Consider the following 26,250-nt stretch of genomic DNA (forward strand, 5'->3'; position numbering starts at 1 on the left):
TTAATAAAACGATGTGTCTTTCAAATTTGCCAAAAGTGTAACAAAATGTATGTAAAGAATATTAAAAAATAATTTATAATGACTCTTTAAAATAAAGAAGCACTGTATATTCTGTGTTTAACATTAGTCGTTCTCACGTACTTCAGTTTCCAAAGTAATATCTTCATGCATTTCTAAGCTTATGACATAATAAAGCAATTGGCATTTTAAAATATCTGTTGCATAGTAAGTGGTAGAGTAAGATGACTTTATGAATTTAAATGCGAGGCCCAACAACTAAACTAAGATTGAGAGTCCACTTAAGGGTTAGGGATCATTTGTTACAGGTGTTTGAAAGAAAGGTTCAAAGCTTGAAATGCCGGTCACCAATGATCACCGTGGTAATCAACGTGTTAAAGAAAAAGAGGAAGAAGGAATCGTGGATCTTCCACTTTGTATTTTCGATTTTTATCGATCGATCGTGTTGAAGCGAAATGTGAAATTTCTCGTGGCGAATGTCGCGTCGATGAGCCTCGCTGCTACCTTCAATTTGATCTTTGCACTCGGAGACAACATGATATCATGACAATTTCCACGTAAATTCGAGAACAAGCCGACGGATGGGTGCTCGCGTCTTCTCGGACAGTCATGAAACTCTTGGCCGTGCTCGGTGCACTCGCGATACAGTGCGTCGCTACAAAACCATGGAACAGCGATAGTAAGTGAAAGTGTGTTAAGAACGGTGATCGAAATAACTTCCTTGTTCGCTCGTTACAGGTTATCCAGAGGAGTCGTTCTCCGTGTTTGGCTGGATCAGCTACCTGAAACGCCTCTCTCTGATAGCGCTGATGCTGTTCGGAGTAATTCTCTACTATGTCCCGGAATCGCGTCCACGTGAGTGAAACGCGTAGAAATGAGAGATTCTTCACGTATGTCCAAATAGACGTGTACACGTATTACAATACGTGTCATATTAAAGACACGTATACCTGTGAATTATTTCACATATGTTTATATACACGTGTCATTTAATTACACACGAATTAATACACGTTCATCTTAATTGATGTAATTTTCAGAATATCAATATCAATTTACGGATCCAGAATATAATTCCACAAGTATCGAAGTTTAACATTACAACTACCGAAGTGGTCAAAATGATCTATTCGTAGTCTCTACGAAAATTTGTAAAAAAATTACTCGACTGGATTTTTGAAAATTAACCGTAGATTTCTATAAGAGAATGAATAAACACTTGTTTTCTTTGCGTTATACATTTCTTCAATAAACACATATGATTATCGGTAGTTCTAGTGTTAAGTATAAAAATGAAATAAAAGTTTATTGAATTAATTCTCTATTTTGATATAAAAAATGGTAACATATTAGTTTCTTTTTATCAAAATAGAGAACTAATAATAAAATAGTTTCTATCGAGACCACTTATACTATTTACCCTCCCCTCTTTCATTATTGAAAATATGAATACTATTATCAACGAAACAAATAGTTTTATCAAATTTATTTAGTCGTATCCGTGTCACTAAATATTGGTCTCTTCTATAACAGACGTTTCGTTTATAATTTCAATAGTATTTAAGGCAGTCGAACTATTTCTATTCAACATCCATAAAACTTGGTTCAATTTTGATTTTTAATACTACTTGAAAAATTTATATTCGAACGGATTAGTAAGTTTCTACGGATACGATAGAAAGTCGAATAAAATATTTGTTCCGCAGACGCGCGCAGAATTTGTTACACGCTGATCGATTTTACGGCGAACAGTTTGAAATTCGCGCTGAGCGCCCGCGAAAGCGAATACTTGTACGAGAAAATTAAATCAAGATACCATCGTACAAAATACGAACAGTCGCTGATAGCGGAGAAACATCGCTCGCGAGAGGACCAGGAAACCGTCGAGGACTTTGACCGCCCACACCCGACCCACGGCAGGAAATTGAAAGCATTCATCAACGGTGATAGATTATCCGGGTTAGATGGAACAATTTTCATGATGACTGAAACCCACCTTTTCCTGGCTTCGTTTTCCAATTTATCATTCCTTCGTATCCTTGTCCTTGGAATATGACTTTCCTATACAGGGTGCTCAACCACCCCTGGGAAAAATTTTAGTGGGAGATTCTAAAGGCCAAAATAGAACGAAAATCAAGAATACCAATTTGTTGATGGAGGCTTCGTTAAAAAGTTATTAACGTTTAAAGTTCCGCCTGTACTGAATTTTTTTCACGAAAATGCACAGAATTTCGGGGGTATGTTTATTCACCAAAAATGATTGTAATTGACGCGCGCAACGGAAAATAATTTTTCCAGAACGATTTGAAATTTTCTTTTTCGCCGATTTTTTTTCTTAAAAATTCGTTCTTGATTTTTAATAATTTTGTTTAACGCACAACGGAAATTTTGTCTAATACTTTTTTGTAGGTACACATGAGCTCTGGTTCAGAAAAAAGTTTCATTGAAATGTATTCACTATTGTAGGAGTTATGGACGTTTGAAAATTGGACCATTTTTATGGGGTTTTTCTCACTTTACGGAGTTAAGTAGCAACTTCGAACATTTTTGGAATTTCTACATATTCTACACCAAAATACGCGTCGATTGTATTTTGAAACATTAAAATCGTTCAATCCGTTCAGAATTTATGATGTTTTAAAGATACGCACGAAATTTTGGAATGACATTGCTGGCCTGAAATTCTATTTTCGAAAAGGAATTCTTTCTCGAAAATAATTAGGATTTCGAGGGTATGTCTATTGACCAAAAATGACTGTAATTGACCATTACAATCGAAAATAATTTTTTTAAAACAATTTAAAATTTTTCAATTTAATTTTTTAATAACTTTTTAACGAAGCCTCAGTTAAGAAATTGATATTCTATTATTATTTCTTGTATTTTATTTTTTGTCAGGTTCGGTTTTATTATATGCTCACAAAAATATTCGTGCAATCAAGAAAATTTCATTCTATAAGCCAGTGTAAATTCCAAACTTCGAGCTGTGACACTATTCATTTCCAATTTCTATGAAATCTTGATGTTAATTTAAAATTTCAGAAAAGCTCTGAAATGACAAATTTTGTTTTTTTCTTATCACATTACAAATTTTATCCTCGACAATTTCAGAATATCGAACAGCACAAACTAATGAGACGACCTAATACTATTTTCCAGATTAGGTTTGTTAACCGTTATTTAGATTCGTATATACGAATTTTCATTCCGATCTTCTTTCTTTCTTTTTTTTTTACTTAATACTTAATTGTATACAATCTTAACGCAACAAAAATATATTATTCTTTTTAAACGTAGGTATCTTTATTGGGGTTGTGTTTGGTTAATTTTAAACAATTCTAAACCACTATTGTTTCAACACATTTATTTCTATTTTAACAATGAACGTACATAGGTATTTCTACACGTGTTCCCTTACAACGCCATAACACACTATCGGGCACTCTACCACAGGATTCCCCCTCATATCTCCGTTCCAACGCTACCAACTACAATCAGTAAAAATAACTACACAATTTTGTACCCTTAATAATTTACGAACTGCTCTATAGGGTACGGGAAAGAAGGAAACTGACTGAGAAGCAAAGCAAAGATCAGCGACAATCTCGTCATCGACTTCAAAGTAGTATCGTTAAAAACATTTCGCCGGAGCCTAGCTCGGAAGATAACAAATCGGTGTATTTTTATTCCGACAAACTGGACGATCTTAAAAAATACGTTAAAACAAATTTGCGCGACGCGAAACGGCCAAATGGAACATCTATTGAGGATTACGCGCTTTTGATTAGGTATATACACGGCGAAGCCACGGTATAATCGAGTAATCATTTTCTATATTTGCAGTGGTAGTCCACGGCAAATGGCAATGCTCGATGAAAAATACGACAAGGACGACGTTGTCATTGTTGAGGATCCCTATGTTACAGTGGAGTACAAAGAATGTGGTACTTCTATCGATAGACTGTCGTCAAGAATGGATGTTTCAGGCTCGGAACAGGAAGGACCTACCAGAGATCATAATGGCCACACAACAGATTCAGTAATTTCAATTAAAGAGTTATTTACCATTCCTCCACGAGAAGAAGGCACATCGTGTTTACATCCCCACTCCTGTTGCAGTCCGCTGATTCACAGATATTGGTCGAAAACGGTGACGAAGATCGGTGACAGCCAATCAGCGCACTGCAGCAAGAGTGGGGATGTAAACACGTTATGCTTTCTCGTGGAAGGACGATACATAAATCTTTTAATAGACGCCACTATACAAAATGAGAATTTCTACGTTTATAATATATGAACAAAAGATTCATGTTACGTTTAATTTAATTAATTTAATACTAATTGCAAGTAGAAAAATAGTACAAGGGTATTTTTCCCAAAAACAAGATAAGTAAATGGTATATAAGATTCGTATTTATGTATTTGGAAAAATAGTACAAGTGTTTTCAAACATAATAGTATTAGGTAAGTCAACTATACGAAGCTCTCAGAAAAGAACTTATTTGAAATCTCTTGTCGGATTTATACGGTAGCTAATTTCTCCGTATTTTCATTACTTAGCGATAAATTAATAATGCAGGGAATGGAAACGTACGTTAAAGATGTTGATTTGAGCTCCACGGCAGATGGCAATACAAGATATTCTGACTATACAGCTTTGTATCAAATGAGTCAGATTCAATGTGGCGGTGAGTGTTGCAGCGGTAACGGGTGTTCGATGTCTTCTGCAGTGTTAAACACCGTCAAAGAAGATCTCAATTCCCCCATTAATATTAAAAACGTACTAAAGTAAATGAATAATTGTCGACACAATATACTATGTTGCTTAAAATATTCTTAAGTTACTAGAATCCATTATCTCAGATCGTGTAAAAGTATGGTAACTCCCAAAACGCACAACAAAATAGACGAAAGCAGTGAAAGTTTATACGCCATCAATTACAACGATTATAGCCGCAAAAATCGACTAAAATCCACTAATTTCAGCAACGAACGCAAGGTTAATTTTCTAAACACGATCAAGGAAACACCACGGGTAAATTATTAACTTCACAATACATAGAACCTTTGCAAATTCTCAAATATTTCGCTAGTGTATCTACGTACTTAAATCCGATATGCAATTCGTTTTCATTATTATGATGATATTTTGTCCAAAATTTTGTTACGTTCTGTTCGACTAGATTGCAAGTTATTAGGTTTATCACACATTTTATACATTAACGTTAACATAGTCATTTTGAATTATTTAATATTCTGTCGAACAGAATATGTTTTAAAAATTTTTTAAATTCTTGAAAGGATTAAACCAGATTAATTCAATGTCATGTCAAATATTTCCACAGACACTCCGTATAATGTATTATATCGGTACAACACATTCTGGAACATACTTCCGAGCATCTTTATTTCAAACAGAAACACCATCACGAAAATACGTCCAGAAACGTCCACAGGAAAACGTCAAGAAATAACGATCGGCCAACAGGGTACTGTAACAACGATATTTATTACTATACGGATCGAGGAGGGGAAGCCGACGATGAAAATTCTCTGCACGAAAGGCGAGTGACCGGAAAGTACGATCTTCACGAGAGGCCTCAGAGAGAAAACTATATATTCGATACGAACTCGGACGATTCGATTTTCGAGTACAAATACGAGGATTTTTCTACGAAACCTATCCTGCAGAGTATGTTACAACTTGAGCTTCTCTTTTAAAACGTGAAAAAGTAAATTTACACATTAATAAAACCTTAATCCTTAACAAGCAACGTGGGGTATTTTGATATCCCCAGCCACTGTATTTATTTTATATACAGGGTGTTCGGCCACTCCTGGGAAAAATTATAATAGGAGATTCTAGAGGCCAAAATAGGACGAAAATCAAGAATACCAATTTGTTGATGGAGGCTTCGTTAAAAAGTTATTAACGTTTAAAATTCCGCCCGTACTGAATTTTTTTCTTGAAAATGCGCAGGATTTCGGGGGTATGTTTATTGACCAAAAATGATTGTAATTGACTCCTGCAACCAAAAATAATTTTTTCAGAATTATGTGGAGTTTTTTAATTTAATTTTTTAATAACTTTTTAACGAAGCAAAGAAATGGATATTCTTGATTTTCGTCCTATTTTGGCCTCTAGAATCTCCCATTAAAATTTTTCCCAGGAGTGGCCGAACACCCTGTATAATTAACACATTGACTGCTATACCGCTTTCTCTGTCTTGGAATATTCTCGATATTTTTTCAAACTATAGCATAACAAATAGAAGTATTCAATAGTTCAATGGGGTATTTGTTATTTTGTAGGATTCCTAACATTATTAAAAAATATATAAGTACTGAAGTTTATTTATTCTAAACGTTGTAAAATCGCGTTGTAGGATTGCAGTGCCAATCACCAGTGATCACCATGGCAGTCAACGTGTTAATATCATGCTCTATTATTTTGTGCAACCAATTGCATGAAAAGGAAGTCATCTTTTTTTTTCAATAGTACCTCACGTTACTATTTAAGGGTTATACAGGGTGTTCGGCCACCTCTGGAAAAAATTTTAATACGGGATTCTAGAGGCTAAAATAAGACGAAAATCAAGAATACCAATTTGTTGATAGAGGCTTCATTAAAAAGTTATTAACGTTTAAAGTTCCGCCCGTACTGAATTTTTTTCTCGAAAATGCGCAAGATTTTAGGGGTATGTCTATTCACCAAAAATGATTATAATTGACCCCCACAACCGAAAATAATTTTTTCAGAACGATTTGAATTTTTTTTTTTCGTCGAAATGTTTAGGCACCTAATTAGATTTTCAGTAATGAATTTTTTTCTCGAAAATGCGTAGGATTTTGGGGTTATGTCTATTCGCAAAAAGTGATTGTAAGTAACCGCTGCAAACGGAAATAATTTTTTTAGAACGATTTGAAAAATTTTTTTTGCATCGAAAAATTTCAATACCTACCTGATTTTTTTTCTCGAAAGTGGGTAGGATTTTCTGGGTATATCTAATGACCAAAAATGATTATAATTGATCCCCGCAACCGAAAATAATTTTTCCAGACCAATTTGAAATTTATGAATTTAATTGTTAATAACTTTTTAACGAAGCCTCCATCAACAAACTGATATTCTTGATTTTCGTCTTATTTTGGCCTCTAGAATCCCCCATTAAAATTTTTCCCAGGGGTGGCCGAACACCCTGTACAATTTTTAGAGAATTCATATTCAATTAACTTTGGTTTTATCTATCATTTTTCCACGACTCGTTACTTAATTTTTTTTTAAATAAATGCAATAATATCGTAAGTAAATGGCAGGTTGTTGTTTTTCGAAAATAAACGTCTTATCATTTCATCCAATTAAAGTCAGCGCGTGTAAACAATTTATTTTTGAACATCTATATTGCATTTCTTTCGAATGAAAAATTGTGTATACTCTGAACTGGGTAAAATTAAACGAAGAAATATTTAGTTATACAGGTCAAATAAAATAATATTTTAAAAATGAAATGAAATTTTGGCAAATAAAATATTTTTATCTTGATACTCTAAAGTAGAAAATTAAATATTTTAACTCTATATTTCACATATGCATTTTAAATATTTTGTAACAATGGAAATGAGTTGACTATTTTGATTAAGGTGAGCTGTGGAATCGATGTATTGTATTTTAAAAATAGTTGTTTCATATGTTTGTATTTCATAATACAATACTTAAAATTCTCCAGTCATTGTTAGTTATTTTTAACAATATAAACCACGGACTTCGACATGAAGAAAAAAGCATATGTTTTCTATGTCTTGTACATTGTTTGATGGGTAACAATCACAATTATATAATCGTTTGTATAATTATACACATAACGAAACTTAGTTTTTAAACTTGGTATCAAAGGAGAATAAATAAAATATTGTAAAGTATGAGTGTTTTCCAAAGAAAAAGTTTAAAGCCCTATTTCACCAAATAAAATAGACTATTTACTATTTGGAATAGTATTTTACCCAGTACTATGTATACTCTGTCGATGGCATGTATCATGTGAAGTATACAAAATTTACATTTTCTTCTTTTAAATATAGAAAATATAAAAATATGCGAAACGCCTTACATTTTTGTCCAGTATTGGTGTAAAAAATAATTTGCTGATTCAGATGAATTCAAACCTGTCCTATTGCGAGCGGTAAATTGGATCTTTGGTGGTTGTCCGGCGGCAACGAAGAGACGCGTTGAAACGCAGTAAGGTCGGAAAGGAAGAGATCCAAGGTATCGCCGACGAGTGGCTCCGCTAGCCAAGGACATCGGACACATGATTGCAAAGACACGAACCGTCGGCAAAACGAAAGACCTGCTGTATCCAATTATCGTGATCTCATTAAAATCATTCCAGTTATTTTACATTGCAAATCAATTAAAATCGTTCGTTCCTCGCGCTCTTGTGATTTCCGAATAAATCGGAAATTCCGTTCACGAACGCTCGTTTGCTTGCTTTGGGAGGAAATACGAGTGTACACGGCTAGCTAGAAATATCAACCCGTAAGTCTGTTCCGCGAGAACGTCGATTTACAAACAACCTCCTTCGCGAACTCGACGGTGCATCCGGAAGTATTCAAACCGCGCGTTCCAAGAAGCCATGAATGATTTTACGATCGCTGCTGTAGCACGTATCTCCGTGTCAATATTTGTCTCGATCCTGTAGAATGGATAAACGTGGGTAACGTTAGTACGCGATTGCCTAGGCGCTCAATGAACGGCGACGTTTGAAAAACGCTCGCGCCAAATTCGAGCGCGCCAAGTGCAAGGGGAGCGTCTAAAATAGACGTTGATGGAAACTTTTTCTGAAAGGGACATGATAATAAACATTTTGGGCTACGTGGATATGGTGATAAAATTGAGGATTACTTGTTTAACGAAAAACAACATATGTAAGTCACATCGCTTTCGAATTATTGCTGTTCAAAGTTTGAAACACCGATTCTTTGTTTCGTCCATGGGTTCAGTTTTTCCAATCTCCGCATATTCTCCTTTGCATGGTTATTTTAACCGCTTAATGGTTAGCAACGTGACATACTCGTCCACGCCTACTTGCAATTATTCAGCGGCCTGCGTCTCACGTCCATTACCAAATAATTCAAATATTTTAAAGATTGTATACTATTAAGATGACCAAAAAGTTTGTGCGGTTTTAAATATGCAAATAGACAATTCTTTTATGGTAAGAAATATTTTCAGTCAATAATAAATTTTACGTCGTAAATTATAACTTATTTCCATCTTTTAGATAGCTTTATAATTCCCATAAAAAGCTAAACAATCGCTATTTAATGACCTCTTACGAATCGAAGTTTTGTTCATTGAAGGGTTTTACAGAGAGCGAATTTTAAATAAAACAAAAATGTTTAAAAAACTATTTTCGATTCGTTTTTTAGTGACAATCTCTCCGTACATTTGGATGTTGATTCGTAAAATTATGCCACAATTATAAAAAAAAATCCAATCCTCAAACTTTTTCGTAACAATATACAATTAAATATTAACTATCAAATAATGATATGCTTTTAAGATTTTAATTAAAGTCAGTTGCGTTTCACAGCGCCTGAAGATAAGTATCGCCAAAATCCATACGAAATATTTGGTCAACCCAATGGAATATCGATTATCGAGAAACCCAATTATCCAAAACCGAACATGATTATTGGAACATAAGTGGAACATATAAGTATAACACCTAATAATACAATTACAAGAATGGAGAATTTATGATTTAAGCACGAAATAAGTATATTGTTGGAAGATCCACGATTGCTGTAGTCAAAAAAGATAAATTGAAATTTTCGCGATCGATAGTTACAGAGTTGTTATAGTTTTTCACCATATGGTAAAAATAACATCGTTAATGCAATCAAGAAACAGCAGAAATGCATTTTATTTATGAACTTGCGAGGTATGGAAATGGAAGTAGGGCATGCAGAAAACTTGTATCCAAGGAAAGAAGATACGATAATGCATTGTTTCTATGTAGCACAATAGTTTCAAAATCTAACTTTGTAAATACTAATTTTTCGATCCATGTTTACAAGGACTTTTCTATTCTATTTAACGAGTACTGTCTATCCAAAAGGTTACGAACCAATTTTTGTATCCCTCTGTACCACAAGTACAAGTAGAAATGTAATTTTAGACATATTTTTCTTTTAAATGATACTTGAAATTTTCGTAGAAACGGCTTACAATTTACACAAACCGCGATAAATTTCTAATCCTACATTAGCAGGTCTTACTCAAATTTGAAAATATTCAAAAATTAAAGTTCTTACTAATAAAAAATGAGACAGCAAATAACTTATGTAGCTAGAAAATTAAATTAAAACTGATTTTATACAAGACAAATGTAATTAGAAAATATAATTTAATTTCAAAATATACTCAAAAAAGCATATTCTATTCTTTTTTTCAATAATTCTTGGTTAAAACTTAAAATTTTATTAGTAATTAGAAATCTAATTTAATATAAAATACCTTCTAACAAGCATATTCTTTTTTTTTTTTGCTGAAACTTAAAATTTTCGTAAAAAAGCCCCCGAGCTAAAATTTTGTATATTCCCTCGTTTTCTAGACGGTGCCTGAATGAGAATCAAGCTTAACGAGCACAGAGGAACCACGCTGATTTTCGAAACACGACCTTCGTTCGTGCGCACTCCCGTGCCGGAAGTGGATATCGCGGGCGTACGTGGCTTAAGAGCAATAAAGGAGCCCTGGCTCGCGAGCCGCCAAAAGAGAATGGGGAAAGACAGTCGCTCGGGGACCAAGAAGCGCGTCGGACCACGCAACGGAACCGCGAGATCGTTGGAGAGCACGTGACACAAACACACGCGATACAAGGGCGAACCGCGAACCCGTGGATTTCCGATATCGATTCGTTTCGCACGATTAATCGCCACGCCGCGCGGCATTGTCGTCCAAGAAGAAACTCCGATGCGACAATAGCGACGAGGCCGTGTACGAAGTAAATTCATAAGCAACCTTTCCTTCGTCTCGATCGAAACATTAACGGGACACGATGTTCGTTTTTCACACGAGTTGATAGAATGTGCGACGGGAAATGGTGAAGAAGCAGTGCGTTAGTGCGTTCTAGGAGATTGGTGAGTGCATAATAAAAATAACACGGAGTTTTTAATAGTAGAAGGTATTGGAAAATGCACAGGGGGTGATCGATAGCTTAGTTTTCAGATTCGCAATATTTTCTCGGGTAACGTTTCGACCTCTTTCTTGTCGAGTTTTCTTGGTAGACGATCGAAAAGAAACCTTCTCTTTTTCACTATTAGACAAATATATGTTTAAAAATTTCTGTTCCAAAGTTTGTATCCCAACGTTTATTTCGCTCTTTGTTATTTTGATCACTGAGTATGGTTTCACTTATTCATCGGGCGGCTATGTTGCTCGAGTTAACTCTGGTCTGGTAGTTGAGTAGTTAACCCCTTGCGGACGGACATATTGGAACACGAATATTAAGGAGACAGAGGACAGTGAGGTGTATCTAAAAATTATACCAACGGATTAGATATTAAAGGAACTCAATTTTTGTTAATTTTAATCAACGATTTTATAGAAAATTTTCCAATGTACGTCCGAAATCGGATAATAACCACGTATATTCTATTTTTTGTTCCACGATAGCACATACGATTAATAAAGATTTCCAAGATATATTCTAACGGTTAGCGATTGATCAGGCACTTTCAATTTATTTCAATAACATAATTGTTATCACAATTTGACAGAAGCTTTATGTTTATTTGTATTTAATAAATTGTATGGACATTGGAAATGTTGTAATCAAGCACGAAGAAAGTAGAAAGTTAACTTTTCGAAATGTTCAATAATTATATGTTACTTTTCATTACGTTATCGAACACTTAGAAACTAATACGACCACAACTGGAATACTCGGACATTGATGACACGTTCCTTAAAAATTTTGATATAAATTTTAATTAAAAATGTAAACGATATCATTTGTGTTACATAAAACATTATAATGTAGACAAAAATAATAAGCACGATTTTATATAATCATTAAAAGTGACGATTAACATTAATTGAGACATTATATACCAATGGTGGCCGAACTGTTTATTAATTCCAAATATCCTTTACAAAATATGCACCAAATCTTGTTCAAATGCATTCTCCTTAACAAGTTTTACAATTTATATAGAGAGTATAATAGTGCAAAAGTCTCAAATTTTATGAAATTGTCTTTAAATACAAATCCACAAATCTTCTACTAAACGACGAAAAGAAAAGTATATTTTCTCAAAAAGATATCGTTTTTCGACTGTCTGTTTTTACATATCCAAGCGTTCGTATTATTAAGCTAACATAAACACTAATATCTGCTAGAATATTTCAAATACTGTTGAAATTGAGAATGAGGCTCTAGAGTATTTCCGATAGTCGATGTATGGCTCCTATCGTGATAGGGTTTGGCCACCACTGTTATGTACAATTATTCAAGTATAGCGCGCACAACCAAAACACAATTCGTGCCCGTTCGACGAGCTTGTTCACCCATGACGCGACTTACGTACTGCGGTGGTACATTGTTAGACGCCGGAGTAAATTCCTCGAATTCCACGGGACATGTGCGAACTGTTCTATTAATGTACCCATCGTGTGGTTCTTTCTCTCTTGCGCGACGAGTCGCGCGCACCTCGGTCCCGCTCTTTCTCCGCGTTTCGCCGCTTCCACTCCCCTCCACGTTCGTCGCCGATCCCATGGAAGAGGATTGCGGTGTATTTAAACTTTCGTTCGAAAGAGAACACGAAGCGACTGTCTTGGTAGATCGTCGCAGATGGTCCCGTTTGCATTTCGGACGGAGACACGGGACACCCGGTAAAAGGAACCGCATACGATACTCGGGAACGTCGTTTATACTCGCTTCAACCTTCATCCCTCGTTTTCATAACGTGATTTGTCCGTTGGATAAATCTACATTTTAGACTTTGTTTTACATCGACATATTTTCTTGCGATTTAAAAAGAAAGGTAGTATTTCAACATTTAAGGGGTAAGACCATTGTAAAAACCTGAAATAAAGCGTTTTTTGCGATTTTTTTTTGTTTTTTTTGTTTTTGATGGGTGGAAAAGTAAGAGGATAATAATATTCAAGAATGTTATTAACCATGTCGTTAAGTGTTAAAAAAAATATATTTATTCAAAAATAGTGCAAAATGGCGACGCTGGAACCATTCTTGCGAGGCGTGTTGAATTTGAGGTGGTCTGCGGCACACAGTATAACTGACGTAAAAAAAAAATAAAAAGTTTTCTCTTAATCTACATGAGTATAGCTAGAGAAATACGTAGGGGATTTTCAATAAATTAATTTTAACATTATTTATTGACAAATGTATACCCCATTTTTTGTATAAAATTGAACTTTTTACTTAAAACGCTCGCCAATCACACAAAAATTAATGTCTCGAAAATCCCCTACGTATTTCTTTAGCTATACTCATGTAGATTAAGAGAAAAGTTTTTGTTTTTTTCAAATACAAATTCGCATCAGTTACACTGCGTGCCGCAGAGCGCCTCAAATTCAACACACCTCGCGAGAATGATTGCAGCGTCGTCATTTTACACTATTTTTGAATAATTATTTATTTAACACTTAACGACATGGTTAATAACATTCTTGAATATTATTATCCTCTTACCTTTCCATCCATCTAAAAAAACATCGCAAAAAAACGCTTTATGTGGTCTTATCACTTAAAAGAAATATAAATCGGGAAAATTTTAAAAAGTAATGCGCGTTTGCTATTTTTTTAACTTAAAAGAAAGTAGAATTTTTAGAAACTAAAGAATACATGGATCGAACCCGATGATATTAAATATATCGTATGGGATAATATTCTGAACAACTTTGCCCTACATCAGCATATTTTTTACGTTTTTTTTTTTAAAGGATATATTTCAACATTTAAAAGAAATATAGATCGGGAAAATTTAAACAAGTAATGGGCTTTTGCTATTTTTTTAACAAAAAAAAAATAGAATTTTTAAAAACTGAAGAATACACGGATCGAACCTGATGATATTGAAGTATGTCGTACAGGACGAAATTATGAACAAATTTTATCTGAACAATAATTGCTCCGGATTTAGTTTCCAAGATATTTGCAAATATTGTTGGTACTGCGTCGAACAGTCGAATAAAGTTCTCCGTTGAAACCAAAAAATTGATTCTGAAATGAGCCCACAACGATGGAACTGCTCTTTTTTAAAAAGCTTTATTACAAACCTAACCTACTCACTGAAACTAATTTGATGGAACGTAATGGCTTTGAGGTTATGAATGAATTGGATTCTATTTCATGTAGAGTAAAATTGGTAGTATCTAATAATTACACTGTAATAGCCGCCAAAGGAGTTGAAAGTGGGAATTATATGTGTCAAATTGATACACAAGATCTTTTTTGTAACAAATATTGTTCAGAGCTCTAACGACAAAAATAAGTAGAAAACAATGAATAACATTTTTCCGTTTGAGGCCTTGTTTTAAAAAAAATGAACGTTTTATGGGGTATGCATGCAATAGAGTACGACTTCGATTTCAGCACAAGTAAAAAAAATGATTAATAGCCACACGCATCAGCCGTATAAAAAGAATTAAAAATATAGATGAACTACTATATCACTTTATCTATGCTTTGTAACATAATATTATTTGTTTCAGTAATTAATTATATAAAGCTACTACTTATTATACTTATATCTTAATAATTAATTTAAAAAGTTGACGAAATTACAAAAATTAAAAAGTAACCGCACACAGTAAAATCTAAGCGCTATGTACAAGGTGTCCACGCTAAAGTGTGACAGACGCGATATTTCAATAACTATTGATAATACGAAAAAATTGTTTATACGTAAATTGTAAGATAAAATGGGATCTCTATTCTGGCGTAAACGAAAATTTTGTTTATGTTATTAATTTAAAAGATATGATGGTGAAGTTTCGTTTTCTAAATGGCACTATATATCTTTTTTTTGGATCATGCGATAGTGCTTTTCAAGACGAATTCATTAAGCTGCAATTTATTCACCCGATTTTTATTAGTTTTCAAAATATAACGCTTAGACTGATTTTCAGCGGAGACGTCTAGGCTTGAGTGGTATATGTACAGGGTGTTCGACCACCCCTGGGAAAAATTTTAATAGTAGATTCTAGAGGCCAAAATAAGACGAAAATCAAGAATATCAATTTTTTGACTGAGCCCTCGTTAAAAAGTTTTTAACAATGGAATTAAAAAATTTCAAATTGTTCTGGAAAAATTATTTTCGGTTGCGGGGGTCAATTACAATCATTTTTGTTGAATAGACATACTCCCGAAATCCTACCCACTTTATAGAAAAAAATTCGAGAAGGTGTGAAATTTTACGACGAAAAAAAAAATTTCAAATCGTTCTAAAAAAATTAGTTTCGGTTGCGGGGGTCAATTACAGTAATTTTTGGTGAAGAGGCATACCCCCGAAATCCTGCGCATTTTCGAGAAAAAAATTCAGTACGGGTGAAACTATAAACGTTAATAACTGTTTAACGAAGCCTTCATCAACAAATTGGTATTCTTGATTTTCGTCTTATTTTGGCCTCTAGAATCCCGCACTAAAATTTTTCCCAAGGGTGGCCGAACACCCTGTATAAGTCATAGAAGCGGTCCTATTGTTACGGTGTTTGACTTTTCCTGTTGAAACCGACAGCAAAGCTCTACATTCGGAACAGTAGGCCCGACGAGTAAGAAACATGAAAAGTATTAACCATCTAAATTATTAACGACACCATCCTTGATGCGGGAACTTGGACCGTAATGGACAATACTTTTCATATTTCTTACTTACGTATATGAAGTTTTGCTTAACCTCATCGTCCATAGTTTCCCATTTTTCGAGATAAAAATGTCAATTTGAATACATAGGCATATACTCAATTATCGGTATTATTTAAATTTAGAGTTCAAGTTCCTACGTTGTCCCATTTGGCAGCTATGAGCTGTACTAAATTTAGCATATTGTGAGCAAATGATTGAAAGGCCACTGTACACAAACTTTTTAGATACATTAATTTTTCTATGAAAATAATAAACATCAATGTGATTCGTTAAAGGAATCGGTTAAATATAACACAAAACAATTTCTGTAGCTTCTAATACAGAAAAAAATAACTCTTTTCTGGATAAATCTAAATGAACGATACGCTTGGTATAAATATCTTGCTTTTGACGAAAAATAGTTATTCTAATCTATAGAGAAAATCTTTCTTCTAATGCAAATCTACTTGCAGTTTTGTTTTAGTTATCTGTAAATATCGCACTTTTAAGACGAACGTTTTCGTGTTTTTCTTGGTATTTGATTAGTCAATATAAATTCTCCATTTTGGTATTTGTGAACAAGCAGAAAACAAAAACTTTTTGAAAAAAGTAATATCATGTTCACCGTCCTTGTTATTACTAATATTTTACAATATACTAAATTTATAGGCTCACTTTGAAATAAGAACTCTCGCACGGTATTCAAAAAGCTGTATATCAAAGTAGACCTTTGAAATAGCTTTGATTGGTTTTTATCAAAAAACGTAAAAGAATAATTTGATTTCAGTGTTTTTACGCCAAGGTAGACAACAGTACGCATTTATCGTAGTATGCACGTACGAAGTGTAAGAAAGCGTGAAATGACGAGTAAAATTACTTTCCATTCTGTTTTAAGTCATTAAATTCAATAAGCGAAACTTAATACAGATTATGGGGCTTTTCTACTTTATACCAGGGATCTTCAAACGTTTCTTCGTGAATGGTCGAATATTACAAATTTTCGGTTTTGCGGTCTAACAAATCAAGTAAATTATAAATATTTCTGTATGAAATGGGAAACAAAATTTATACAATTCATGTATGTACAACATGCATAGTATAGTTGCATAAAAATAGATTTTTTGAGTATCTATAGATTGAAATAGAATTTGTTGAATCAACGAATCCAAATTCCAAGTATTTGAGTTGCACGACGAACATTTGTTGTTGTGTAAAAGAAAAAGTGTTACCAAGTTGTATTATAGCCACGATCAAACATGGTGGTGGTTCAATTATGGTGTGGGGATGTTTCTCAACAGCTGGGATAGAAAGTGTAATAAAAATTTAAAATACAATGAGGAAAGAAGATTATAAACAAATACTTGAGCAACACGCTATACCGTCAGGTCACCGATTGATAAGTAGACATTTTGTTGTGCAGCAAGACAACAACTCCAAACACTCATCTTAATTGTTTAAAGAGTTCTTACTGCAAAAAGAAACAGAGAGAGCCCTGAGAAATATGATATGACCAACACAGCCACCAGACATAAACCCAATTGAGTTATTGTGGGAAGAGCTCGACCGGAATATCCGACTGCACTGTCCTACATCGAAACAACACCTTTGGCATCTTTTACAAACATGGAACAGTATTAAATTAGAAATAGCTTGGAAAACTTATAAACTCAAGGGGGTTTTTTCAATGAGAAAGCAATTTAAAAAACATACCAGTTCTTCGTAAATAAAAATAGTAGGTATATAATGTAAAATATGTTATTTACTAGTTTTTTAATAAATAAAATTATTTTAGTCGTTTTAAAATTAGAAACACTTGAAAAACTTACAAATTCAAAGGGGGGTTTTCGATGAGAAAGCGATTAAAAAGACATGCTACTTTTTTGTAAATAAAAATAGTATAAAATGTAAAATATGTTACTTATTAGTTTACTAATAAATAACACTATTTAGTCGTTTTAAAGGTGTTCATTTTTCTTAGAAAGATCTAGTTTCTCCTAATTCATATAGTAATTCCAAATTTTCGAGCAGTAGTATATGTCCTAGTCATTAAATTAAATCAAACTTTTTTGAAAATATGAATTTTCAAAAAAGTAATTAAAAATTCGATACAAAAAATAAATAATTTCTGGCAAATGTGTTATCAACAAATCAGTCTTTGCTATTTTAAAATTGAGCTACTATTCAAGAATTGTATCATTTTTAAACAAAAATGTATACGTACTTTGATTTCAGAAAGATTTTCAAACTTATATAATAGTATGAACAGAACATTTATCTGTATGTATATTTTTTAGCGTTTCTCACTTTCACCTGCAATGCGTACAAGCCGATCAAAGATAACAACAATTCTTGCAATAGTATCTCCGAGCGAACGTTAATGAGAGATCACTGTGAGTCGAACATGAATAGCGTCACTTTTTACGAAGCTTTATTTTCGATTCAATGGTGATTTATCGAATACACGTACCACTTGACCGAGCTATAAACTATACAGGGTGTTTGGCCACCCATGGGAAAAATTTTAGTGAGAGATTCCAAGATAAGCCGAAAATCAAGAATATCAATTTCATGATTGAGGTTTCGTTAAAAAGTTATTAAAAAATTAAATTAAAAAAATTTCAAATTATCCTGAAAAAATTATTTTTGATTGCGGGGGTCAATACACTTACCCTCGAAATCTTACTCACTTTCAAGAAAAAAATTTAGGTAGATGCTGAAAGTTTTGGGTGAAAAAAAAAGAATTTCGAATCGTCTTGGAAAAATTATTTTTAGTTGCAGGAGTCAATTGCAATCATTTTCGGTCAATAGACATACCCTCGAAATCCTAACCATTTTTGAGAAAAAAATTCCTGACCGAAAATATAATTTCAGGCCAGAAATGTCACTCCAAAATTTTATGCGTATCTTTAAAACGTCATATTTTCTGAATGGATTGGAGGATTTTAATGTTTCAAACGGCAAACGACCCGTATTTTGGTGAAGAATATGTAGAAATTCTAACAATATTGAAAAAGTTGTTCCTTGACTCCATAAAATGAGAAAACCCCCATAAAAATGGTCCAATTTTCAAACAGCCATAACTCCTACGATAGTGAATATATTTCAATGAAATTTTTTTCTAAAGTAAAGCTCATGAGTACCTACAAAAATGTATTAGACAACTTTTCTGTACAGTGTCAAACTAATTTATTAAAAATGAAAAATCGACAAGGAGTTAGCTGCTGTTTCGGCAAAAATAAAAAATTTCAAATCGTTCTGGAAAAATTATTTTTGGGTGCGGGGGTCAATTACAATCATTTCTGGCCAATAGACATAGCCCCGAAATCCTACGCGTTTTCGAGAAAAAAAATTCAATACAGGCGGAACTTTAAACGTTAATAACTTTCGAGAAAAAAATTTTTTAACGAAAATGTACTGTGTGACCGGAAATGTTTCTATAAATTTTTAACGAAGCCTCCACCAACAAATTGGTATTCTTGATTTTCGTCTTATTTTTGCCTCTGAAATCTGCCATTAAAATTTTTCCCAGGGGTGGCCGAACACCCTGTATGTATATGTATACATATACATAGTTTTCATATACATACATGTATACATAGTTTTCGCTGAATTTATATTTATAAATATGAACGTTATTGGCTTGCTGTCGTCTCTGGAAAGTGTTCATAAAAGTATAATTATTTTGGCAGAGAAACAGGAGACATTTCCAACAATGTTTCATTAGTAAATAAACTTTTGACTAAAGAAAATCCTTTACTACTTAATGTATTATTCGAAAAGTTCAATTACGTATAAAAAAAATTTACAAAGTTTCGGAGAAACATTATCAATAAAAAAATTTGCAAAGAAACGTGTTTTATTATTGTTTTAGAAGACCTCCTCGAGATAGAAATGAACAGATTAGTGGCGTGTGAAAAAAACCATAGACGATTTCATCCTACATTTGATTCGTGCTGTTCTGTGAATTAGTTGTTATTGTTACTAGTTCGCGAGACTGTATTATTAACTAAGCGCGCGTATGATTTCCACCCCGTGTTTTCTTTGGCAAACGCGCGATCATCGTAACGGGGGATTTGCCAGTGTCGGTTTCGAATGTTTTATATGAAATTTGGAGGCGTTATCGATGCTTGTGGAAACCGGCCAAGGAAAGATGTAGTTGTGACGAATTTTTGCAATTCACACGAACATATTCGCGGCTCTCTCACGCACGCCGTTTCCACCTTGTTCGACGTTTTCTATTGTAGCGCGCTATATGGTTATTCTGTTATGCTTTGTGTAGTGACAAATGCGCGGAGTATGACGTCAAATGCGATTAGAGGCATTCGGAGGAAGAAGAGTTCGCTGTGCGAGGTAAAGGTGGCTGTAATCGGAGCACCTGGAGTCGGGAAAAGTGGTGGGTATACTCAGCTTATCTTAAATCTTGTTTCATTTAGAAAGCAGTCCACCGATCGCGCATTGTCCTCGGTTGAAATTGAAACGCTCGATGCTAATACAACTATCCTTACGACGCAATTTTATGGTATAATAACGTAAAGCACAATGTTTTACGTCTGTAGTTATTATATTTTTACCTTTTTTTGGTACCGAGTACTTGGGTAAATATATTCCTGCTTCGTACGCTTTTACAGTGAGTCCATAAAATGTGAAAATCGAAACCAATTAATGAAACTTATACACAAGCAAATAGTTTAACATGTAATAGTGATGTAATTAACATTTCATTAATAACGAGTTACAGAAACACACATTTTAATCATGCATAGAACTTACCTGTCAGTAAGTATTCAGATAATGAATTCAAAGTTCGAAAATGTACTTACGATCGATTAAAATTTAGTAAACGTCGAATTTTTAAAAAGAAATATTCGAACGTAATTCCATACTCGTTTCATAGAAATATTTTTCTACTAGATTTTTACTATTTTTCAATTATGTATATAAGGTTCATTCTGTTAGGATTCGATTATACTGATTTTATTTTTCTGAGTACTCATTAAAAGATTCGAACGTAGTCTACCTGAATACTCTTTACAGTATTCTTGAACCCATCGCACTATACATTACGCCATAAATGCTTACTTCTTTCCGCTTTAGTTAGTTTCGACGAGCAAAGTAATGCAATAAGGTTTAATTTTATTGCAACGGCAACGAGCGTGACATTAACTGTAATCCTCTGCACGTAGTTCGATGTACAGTTAGAAGTCGTTAGATTGAATCGGCTGTAGAAATTGCAACTAACAAGTGTCTTTCGAATGTATTCTCTTACAGTGTGTTGCATTTTTCAGCTACAGTGTATTCTTGAACAGCGAACATATAATACGTAAGCATCGTAGACTTAACTCGGTTGAAAACTGAAATAACCACTGTCAACCGGGACTAGACAAGAATGTCTAATGCGCACGACGAAGAATATGTGAAATACAGAACTGGGTAAAATTAAAAGAAAAAATATTTAGTTATATAGGTCAAATAAAATATTTTTATCTTGATAAGTTGAAGTATAAAATTAAATATTTTAATTTTATATTTCAAATATGCATTTTAAATATTTTTTTAATAATAGAAATAAGTTGAGTATTTTGAATAAGGTAAGCTGTGGAATCGGTGTATTGTATTTTAGAAATAGTCGTTTCATATGTTTGTATTTCATAATACTTTAAATTCTCCAGCCATTGTTAGTTATTGTGAACAATTTAAACCACAGATTTCAACATGAAGAGAAAAACATATATTTTCTATGTCTTGTACATTGTTTAATGGGTAACAATCACAATTATATAATCGTTTATATAATTATATGCATAACGAAATTTAGTTTTTAGACTTGATATCAAATGAAAATAAATAAAATATTGTAAAGTAAAGCATGACCATTTTGAGTGTTTTTCAAATGAAAAATTTAAAACCTTATTTCATGAAATAAAATATTTGATTTTCATAGTTGCACGCAGGATGTAAAATAAAATAGACTATTTATTATTTGGAATAGTATTTTACCCAGCTTTAGTGAAATATTGTGAATTAAATTAGTCGAAATTTCTGTAGAAATGATAGAAAAACATCTGATTTCTATATTTCCATATTTTATATTACAATAATTTTAATATGATCAACTTACAATTATACCACAGTATAAGTTTAAATAACAGATAAATAAATTGTGTTTAATAGTACTTCTCTTTAATTAAACATTATACTTTTAACAATAGATCTTGAAATTGATATTTTCTTTAATGATTCCATCTTAATATTTTTATAATTTACGAAGTTTGTACGATACATCTGAATAGTATGCTTGTTATAAAAGTGAATACTTTTGCAATTATTTCTTACTCGTTACATTCGTGAACTTGTTGCAACTAAATTCGATACTAGTTCAAACGATAGGTCACAAGATACAAGACTATATCGGTTTTTGCCGCGGATACAGACAATAAGATAAACAATTTTTCTTAGGAAAATAATAGCCAAGTATTGAAATTAATTAAAGTACGCGCGTCACACAATATCGAACGTCGAAACGATAAGTATATGAGAAACTGTAGACCTCTACAGAAGCGAACCATGTATATTTTCGTTAATGGCACGTGTAAGGCATAGGTGAATAAATAATTGGTTGGACCCCGGCAACTCGTACGTTCCACACTGATCGCAAGGTGTGTGTACACTATTTATAAAGTTTTATTTCAAAATTTCCTTGGATCACGTCTTATAAAAGACTATAGCGTACATTTTCTGCGAATAGAAAAGGCACCAATCGTTTATGTATTTCGCGGCGATTGTAGCGCAACGTCATTCCCGGGTTGTGGTTCTTGTCGAACGTATTTTTCGCACGTCAAACGACCAGCTTTTTTTATCGCCGAAAGAAAAAGAATAAAATCGATTCAACTGTTCGATTTGTTCAGTGGTGGAAATTGGCACGAAACCCACAAACTTTTAATGAGCTTCGCGAAGGAAAGCGTCCAAATGATGTTGCTCTAATGATTCTAACGTAAATACGCCGATTGGCGATAAATTCATTTCCTACAGAGGTGTTCAGGTGGTCTTGTCAATCATGAACCAAAATGTGCAACGGAGCCAACATTTTGCACTTCGGGAAAAGCATTGCCTGATCAATTTTCAAATTTAGCTCGAGAGTTTGCGATTTCGTCAATTCATATTATTGACTTATTTTATTATAGGTGTAAAAAATATTTTTATATTTAGGAAACATACATTACTTATAAAATGAATATCTATATTTAAAAAAGATATCTTCTAGCCTAGCTCGATACAATGTTTTAATTTTGATCGAAGAAATTTGCTCGTGGTGTTCGTAAAACAGGTCACTTTTCATTTAATTCAAGACGAAGCACACCATGGTGACGTTCAACGCTCGTGCAAGGTTTTGTGGCGCCGTGGCAGGTTCGAGTTCGAGGTAAAAATAGTGTGGTATACCTCGAAGCGGGTCACTAGGCTATAGCTCTCGTTTCTCTCGATCGAATCGCGATATGTCGAAACGCCGTACCGTCTCGAGCAAGATCGCGTTCGTTTTCAGAATATCTGATAGAAATTGATTTCGTGCGATCACAAAAAGATCGGGACAAAAATCAAACAATCTGGAAGCTTTAATTCCAGAATGAAAAAGAATTAATTAAAAATAAGTTGTAACAGTTTCCTCTTTACAATTTGATTTGATTGAATTGCAGAAGAAACGATAGAAATAGGACGTTCATTTCTTAAAAAATATAAGTTAATAACTTTCTAATTGATGCGTGTACGGAATTTAAATCGATGAATGCACAATCGAACGTCACGTTTAGACTTCTGTGACACATAAAAATCGAGCCACGTAAAGTTATACCGATAAAACTGGTACTGAATTAGAACTATCTTAAAATAATGCAAAGATCTTTCGAGTGTTCGCGTCTGATTTTATACTCTCGTTTGGAGTTTCGAAATAATAGGACTCTTTCGGTAATAATTGTTCTTTTTGCATTCCAGCACTGACAGTGAGGTTTCTAACAAGAAGATACATCGGGGAATATGATCACCAGTCAGGTAAAGAATATCTCGACTCGCAACGCGCGGCATGATCGCGATAAGATGCGGCTTCTCGGTGCCGGTGTAAATTACAATGAAATGTGAACAGAGTTGACAATAGAATGACGCGTTTTTTTGAAAAACTGCCAACGACTGTACGCCACCTCACAGGCCGCGTATACTCTCCCTTCGCATACCTTGAGTCGCGTCTGGTCTAAATTTATCGAAGACGAATTTGACACTAGACAGGACGGGTACTAATGCGAGGTTGATACTCGAACAGAACTTCTTGTTTTGTACAAATACAGACGCAGACAGAAGACAAGCGGCTTTCTTGCGAGCACGTGCTCTGTCGAGATCTAAAACTAGACTGGACTGGAAAGATCCACTTAGCAGCCGAGAGGTACCTGATCTTAACTATATGCGTGGCCACGGGTGAAAATTTGTTACGTAATTTTTCCGTCGCTTCGCCTCGAGGACGTCGATCTGTGAATCGATTTATCTAATCCCGGTTAAGCTTAACAACCTTTATATTCTTTTTTTCTGTTTTCAGAGAACAGATACAAGCACGAGGTGTTGGTCGACAGTGAACCTATACTTTTCGAAATTTTGGACACCTGTCCGAAGGTAACACTTTTGTCGCTAATAACAGAAACGATCTTAATACAAAAGTTTCCTTTTTATCGTATATGTTTCAGAGCGAACTCGAATTGCCATCAACGGAAACTCTGCAATGGGCAGATGGATTACTTTTAGTCTACTCGATAACTGAGAGGGGTTCGTTCAATTTTGTGAGGAAGGCAAAAGAGACGCTCGCGGTAGCTGATCCAGAAGCTACGATGCCCCTTGCTTTAGTGGGAAACAAAGCTGACATGGTTCACTTAAGACAAGTCAGTACCGAGGAGGGAGAAATACTCGCGAAAGACTTCGAATGTTGGTTCAGCGAAGTGTCAGCCGCTGAACAGGTACTGTACTGTTTTATTTATTTGACCCTTAGATGACCATGCAAGTTGTTTCACGTAAGTAACCAATGAGATCTATAACAGACTCGAACGAATAAAATCATGAGCAAATTAATTTTAATGTTTCTTAGTTAACAAAAATTATATTGCAAACACTTTGGAATAAAAATATTTGTAAATGTAAAAAATATCCTCTAATAATATAAATCACAATTTTGCTTGTTCGGGCCAACGCACAATACATATGATAAATACATTCAACGTTAAAAGAGAAGATTACCTAAAATGACAAATATAAACACTTTATTAACGAAATAATGAAACTACTCATTTTATTAAAATTAATACCAAATTATTTAATTTTTGTCCCCGATGATGTCGTCTAAGGGTTTAAAGTGTTCGTTATTTGTACGATTTCTACTGAAAGAATATTTCTCTAGGTCACCCAAGTCGCAGAGTCTTTCCACGAATTGTGTCGAGAAGTTTTGGCAGCTAGAAGGAGAAACAAACAATCTTTATTGGACAGAATGCTTGGCAGCAAAGCGACTCGTGCTTATTCACGGGGTAAAAGTGATTCGGCACTTCCAAAAGATTAATATCTATAATCGCTTAATTTATTGGTATCGAAACACGTTACTTTTTAAAACAACTATATAAAAAAATTTAACGTGATCGCTGTTTTTAAATAAAATTTGTGGTGTTTTCTTAAAAATTGAAAACAAATGGCATATATTTTATGCACTTATAGTATGTACTTATCATTGAAATTATAAGTACCAAAGATGTATGTAATATCACATAACATTTATGATATCTATAACAATATGTAAATCCTAAACTATATGTGAATTTAAATATTTTACATAGAAAATTTTTATCCACATAACAGCAACATACACATGTAATCTTTTAATATATTGTCACACTTTTTAATGAAAAAATTTATTATTTCAATGTAAGTTAAAATGTAAATTAACTTACATAAACATGTAGCACCAGATATGAATACTGGAAACAAAATTAACGTTGAACGTTTATACATTGTGTGCGAAATTTATGACTTATGTATGCATAGTTTAGAGAGACGTGGAAACTTATATTAGTCGATCTATATTTATTTTGTACGTACAATGAAAATTATGACAATAAATATTTTACTTATTTATTATACCACGATGATTTGTATTTATATTAATATCACAGTATATTTCATTATATCACACTCTATTTCTCTTTAAAGAGTCCACTCACAGGAGTTTGATTTTGGCTCCATCTAAATACATTTTTGAGTTTTATGTTTTTTTAAATCAATAACTATATTTCAAAAACGATTTGGCCTATCAACTTCATTTTTTTATATTATTGAAGAAACTACTTCTTAC

At 33.5% G+C, this 26,250-nt stretch overlaps 2 protein-coding genes across 3 annotated transcripts; both read left to right on the plus strand.

The window, feature by feature from the left end:
* Nucleotides 1-599: 599 nt before the first annotated feature.
* On the plus strand, nucleotides 600-8,307 carry LOC143348228 (uncharacterized). The gene is given in 10 exon segments (XM_076778227.1): nucleotides 600-697; nucleotides 757-873; nucleotides 1,725-1,977; nucleotides 3,570-3,806; nucleotides 3,862-4,057; nucleotides 4,598-4,806; nucleotides 4,882-5,053; nucleotides 5,437-5,710; nucleotides 8,170-8,230; nucleotides 8,232-8,307. Coding segments are annotated over 10 exon segments (1,665 nt in total). The 5' UTR covers nucleotides 600-627.
* A 2,473-nt stretch (nucleotides 8,308-10,780) lies between these two features.
* LOC143347550 (ras-related and estrogen-regulated growth inhibitor) lies at nucleotides 10,781-26,038 on the plus strand. 2 transcript variants are annotated; one of them, XM_076776790.1, is made up of 7 exons: nucleotides 10,781-11,157; nucleotides 17,345-17,616; nucleotides 20,164-20,277; nucleotides 23,868-23,924; nucleotides 24,460-24,533; nucleotides 24,605-24,871; nucleotides 25,309-26,038. In XM_076776790.1, coding segments are annotated over exons 2-7 (669 nt in total). In that variant the 5' UTR covers nucleotides 10,781-11,157; nucleotides 17,345-17,615; the 3' UTR covers nucleotides 25,465-26,038. The 2 variants fall into 2 exon arrangements, with proteins under 2 accessions (XP_076632905.1, XP_076632907.1); XM_076776792.1 differs by lacking the exon at nucleotides 17,345-17,616 and having other exon boundaries at nucleotides 10,782-11,157.
* The last annotated feature ends 212 nt before the right edge of the window (nucleotides 26,039-26,250 follow it).

This window comes from Colletes latitarsis, chromosome 11 (genome assembly GCF_051014445.1).
Source record: "Colletes latitarsis isolate SP2378_abdomen chromosome 11, iyColLati1, whole genome shotgun sequence".
Classification (NCBI taxonomy): domain Eukaryota; kingdom Metazoa; phylum Arthropoda; class Insecta; order Hymenoptera; family Colletidae; genus Colletes; species Colletes latitarsis.

Coding starts and splice junctions, on each gene's coding strand:
- LOC143347550 (XM_076776790.1), top strand. Junction 23,925..24,459: donor GGAATATGATCACCAGTCAG/GTAAAGAATATC, acceptor TTCTGTTTTCAG/AGAACAGATACAAGCACGAG. Junction 24,872..25,308: donor AAGTGTCAGCCGCTGAACAG/GTACTGTACTGT, acceptor ATATTTCTCTAG/GTCACCCAAGTCGCAGAGTC.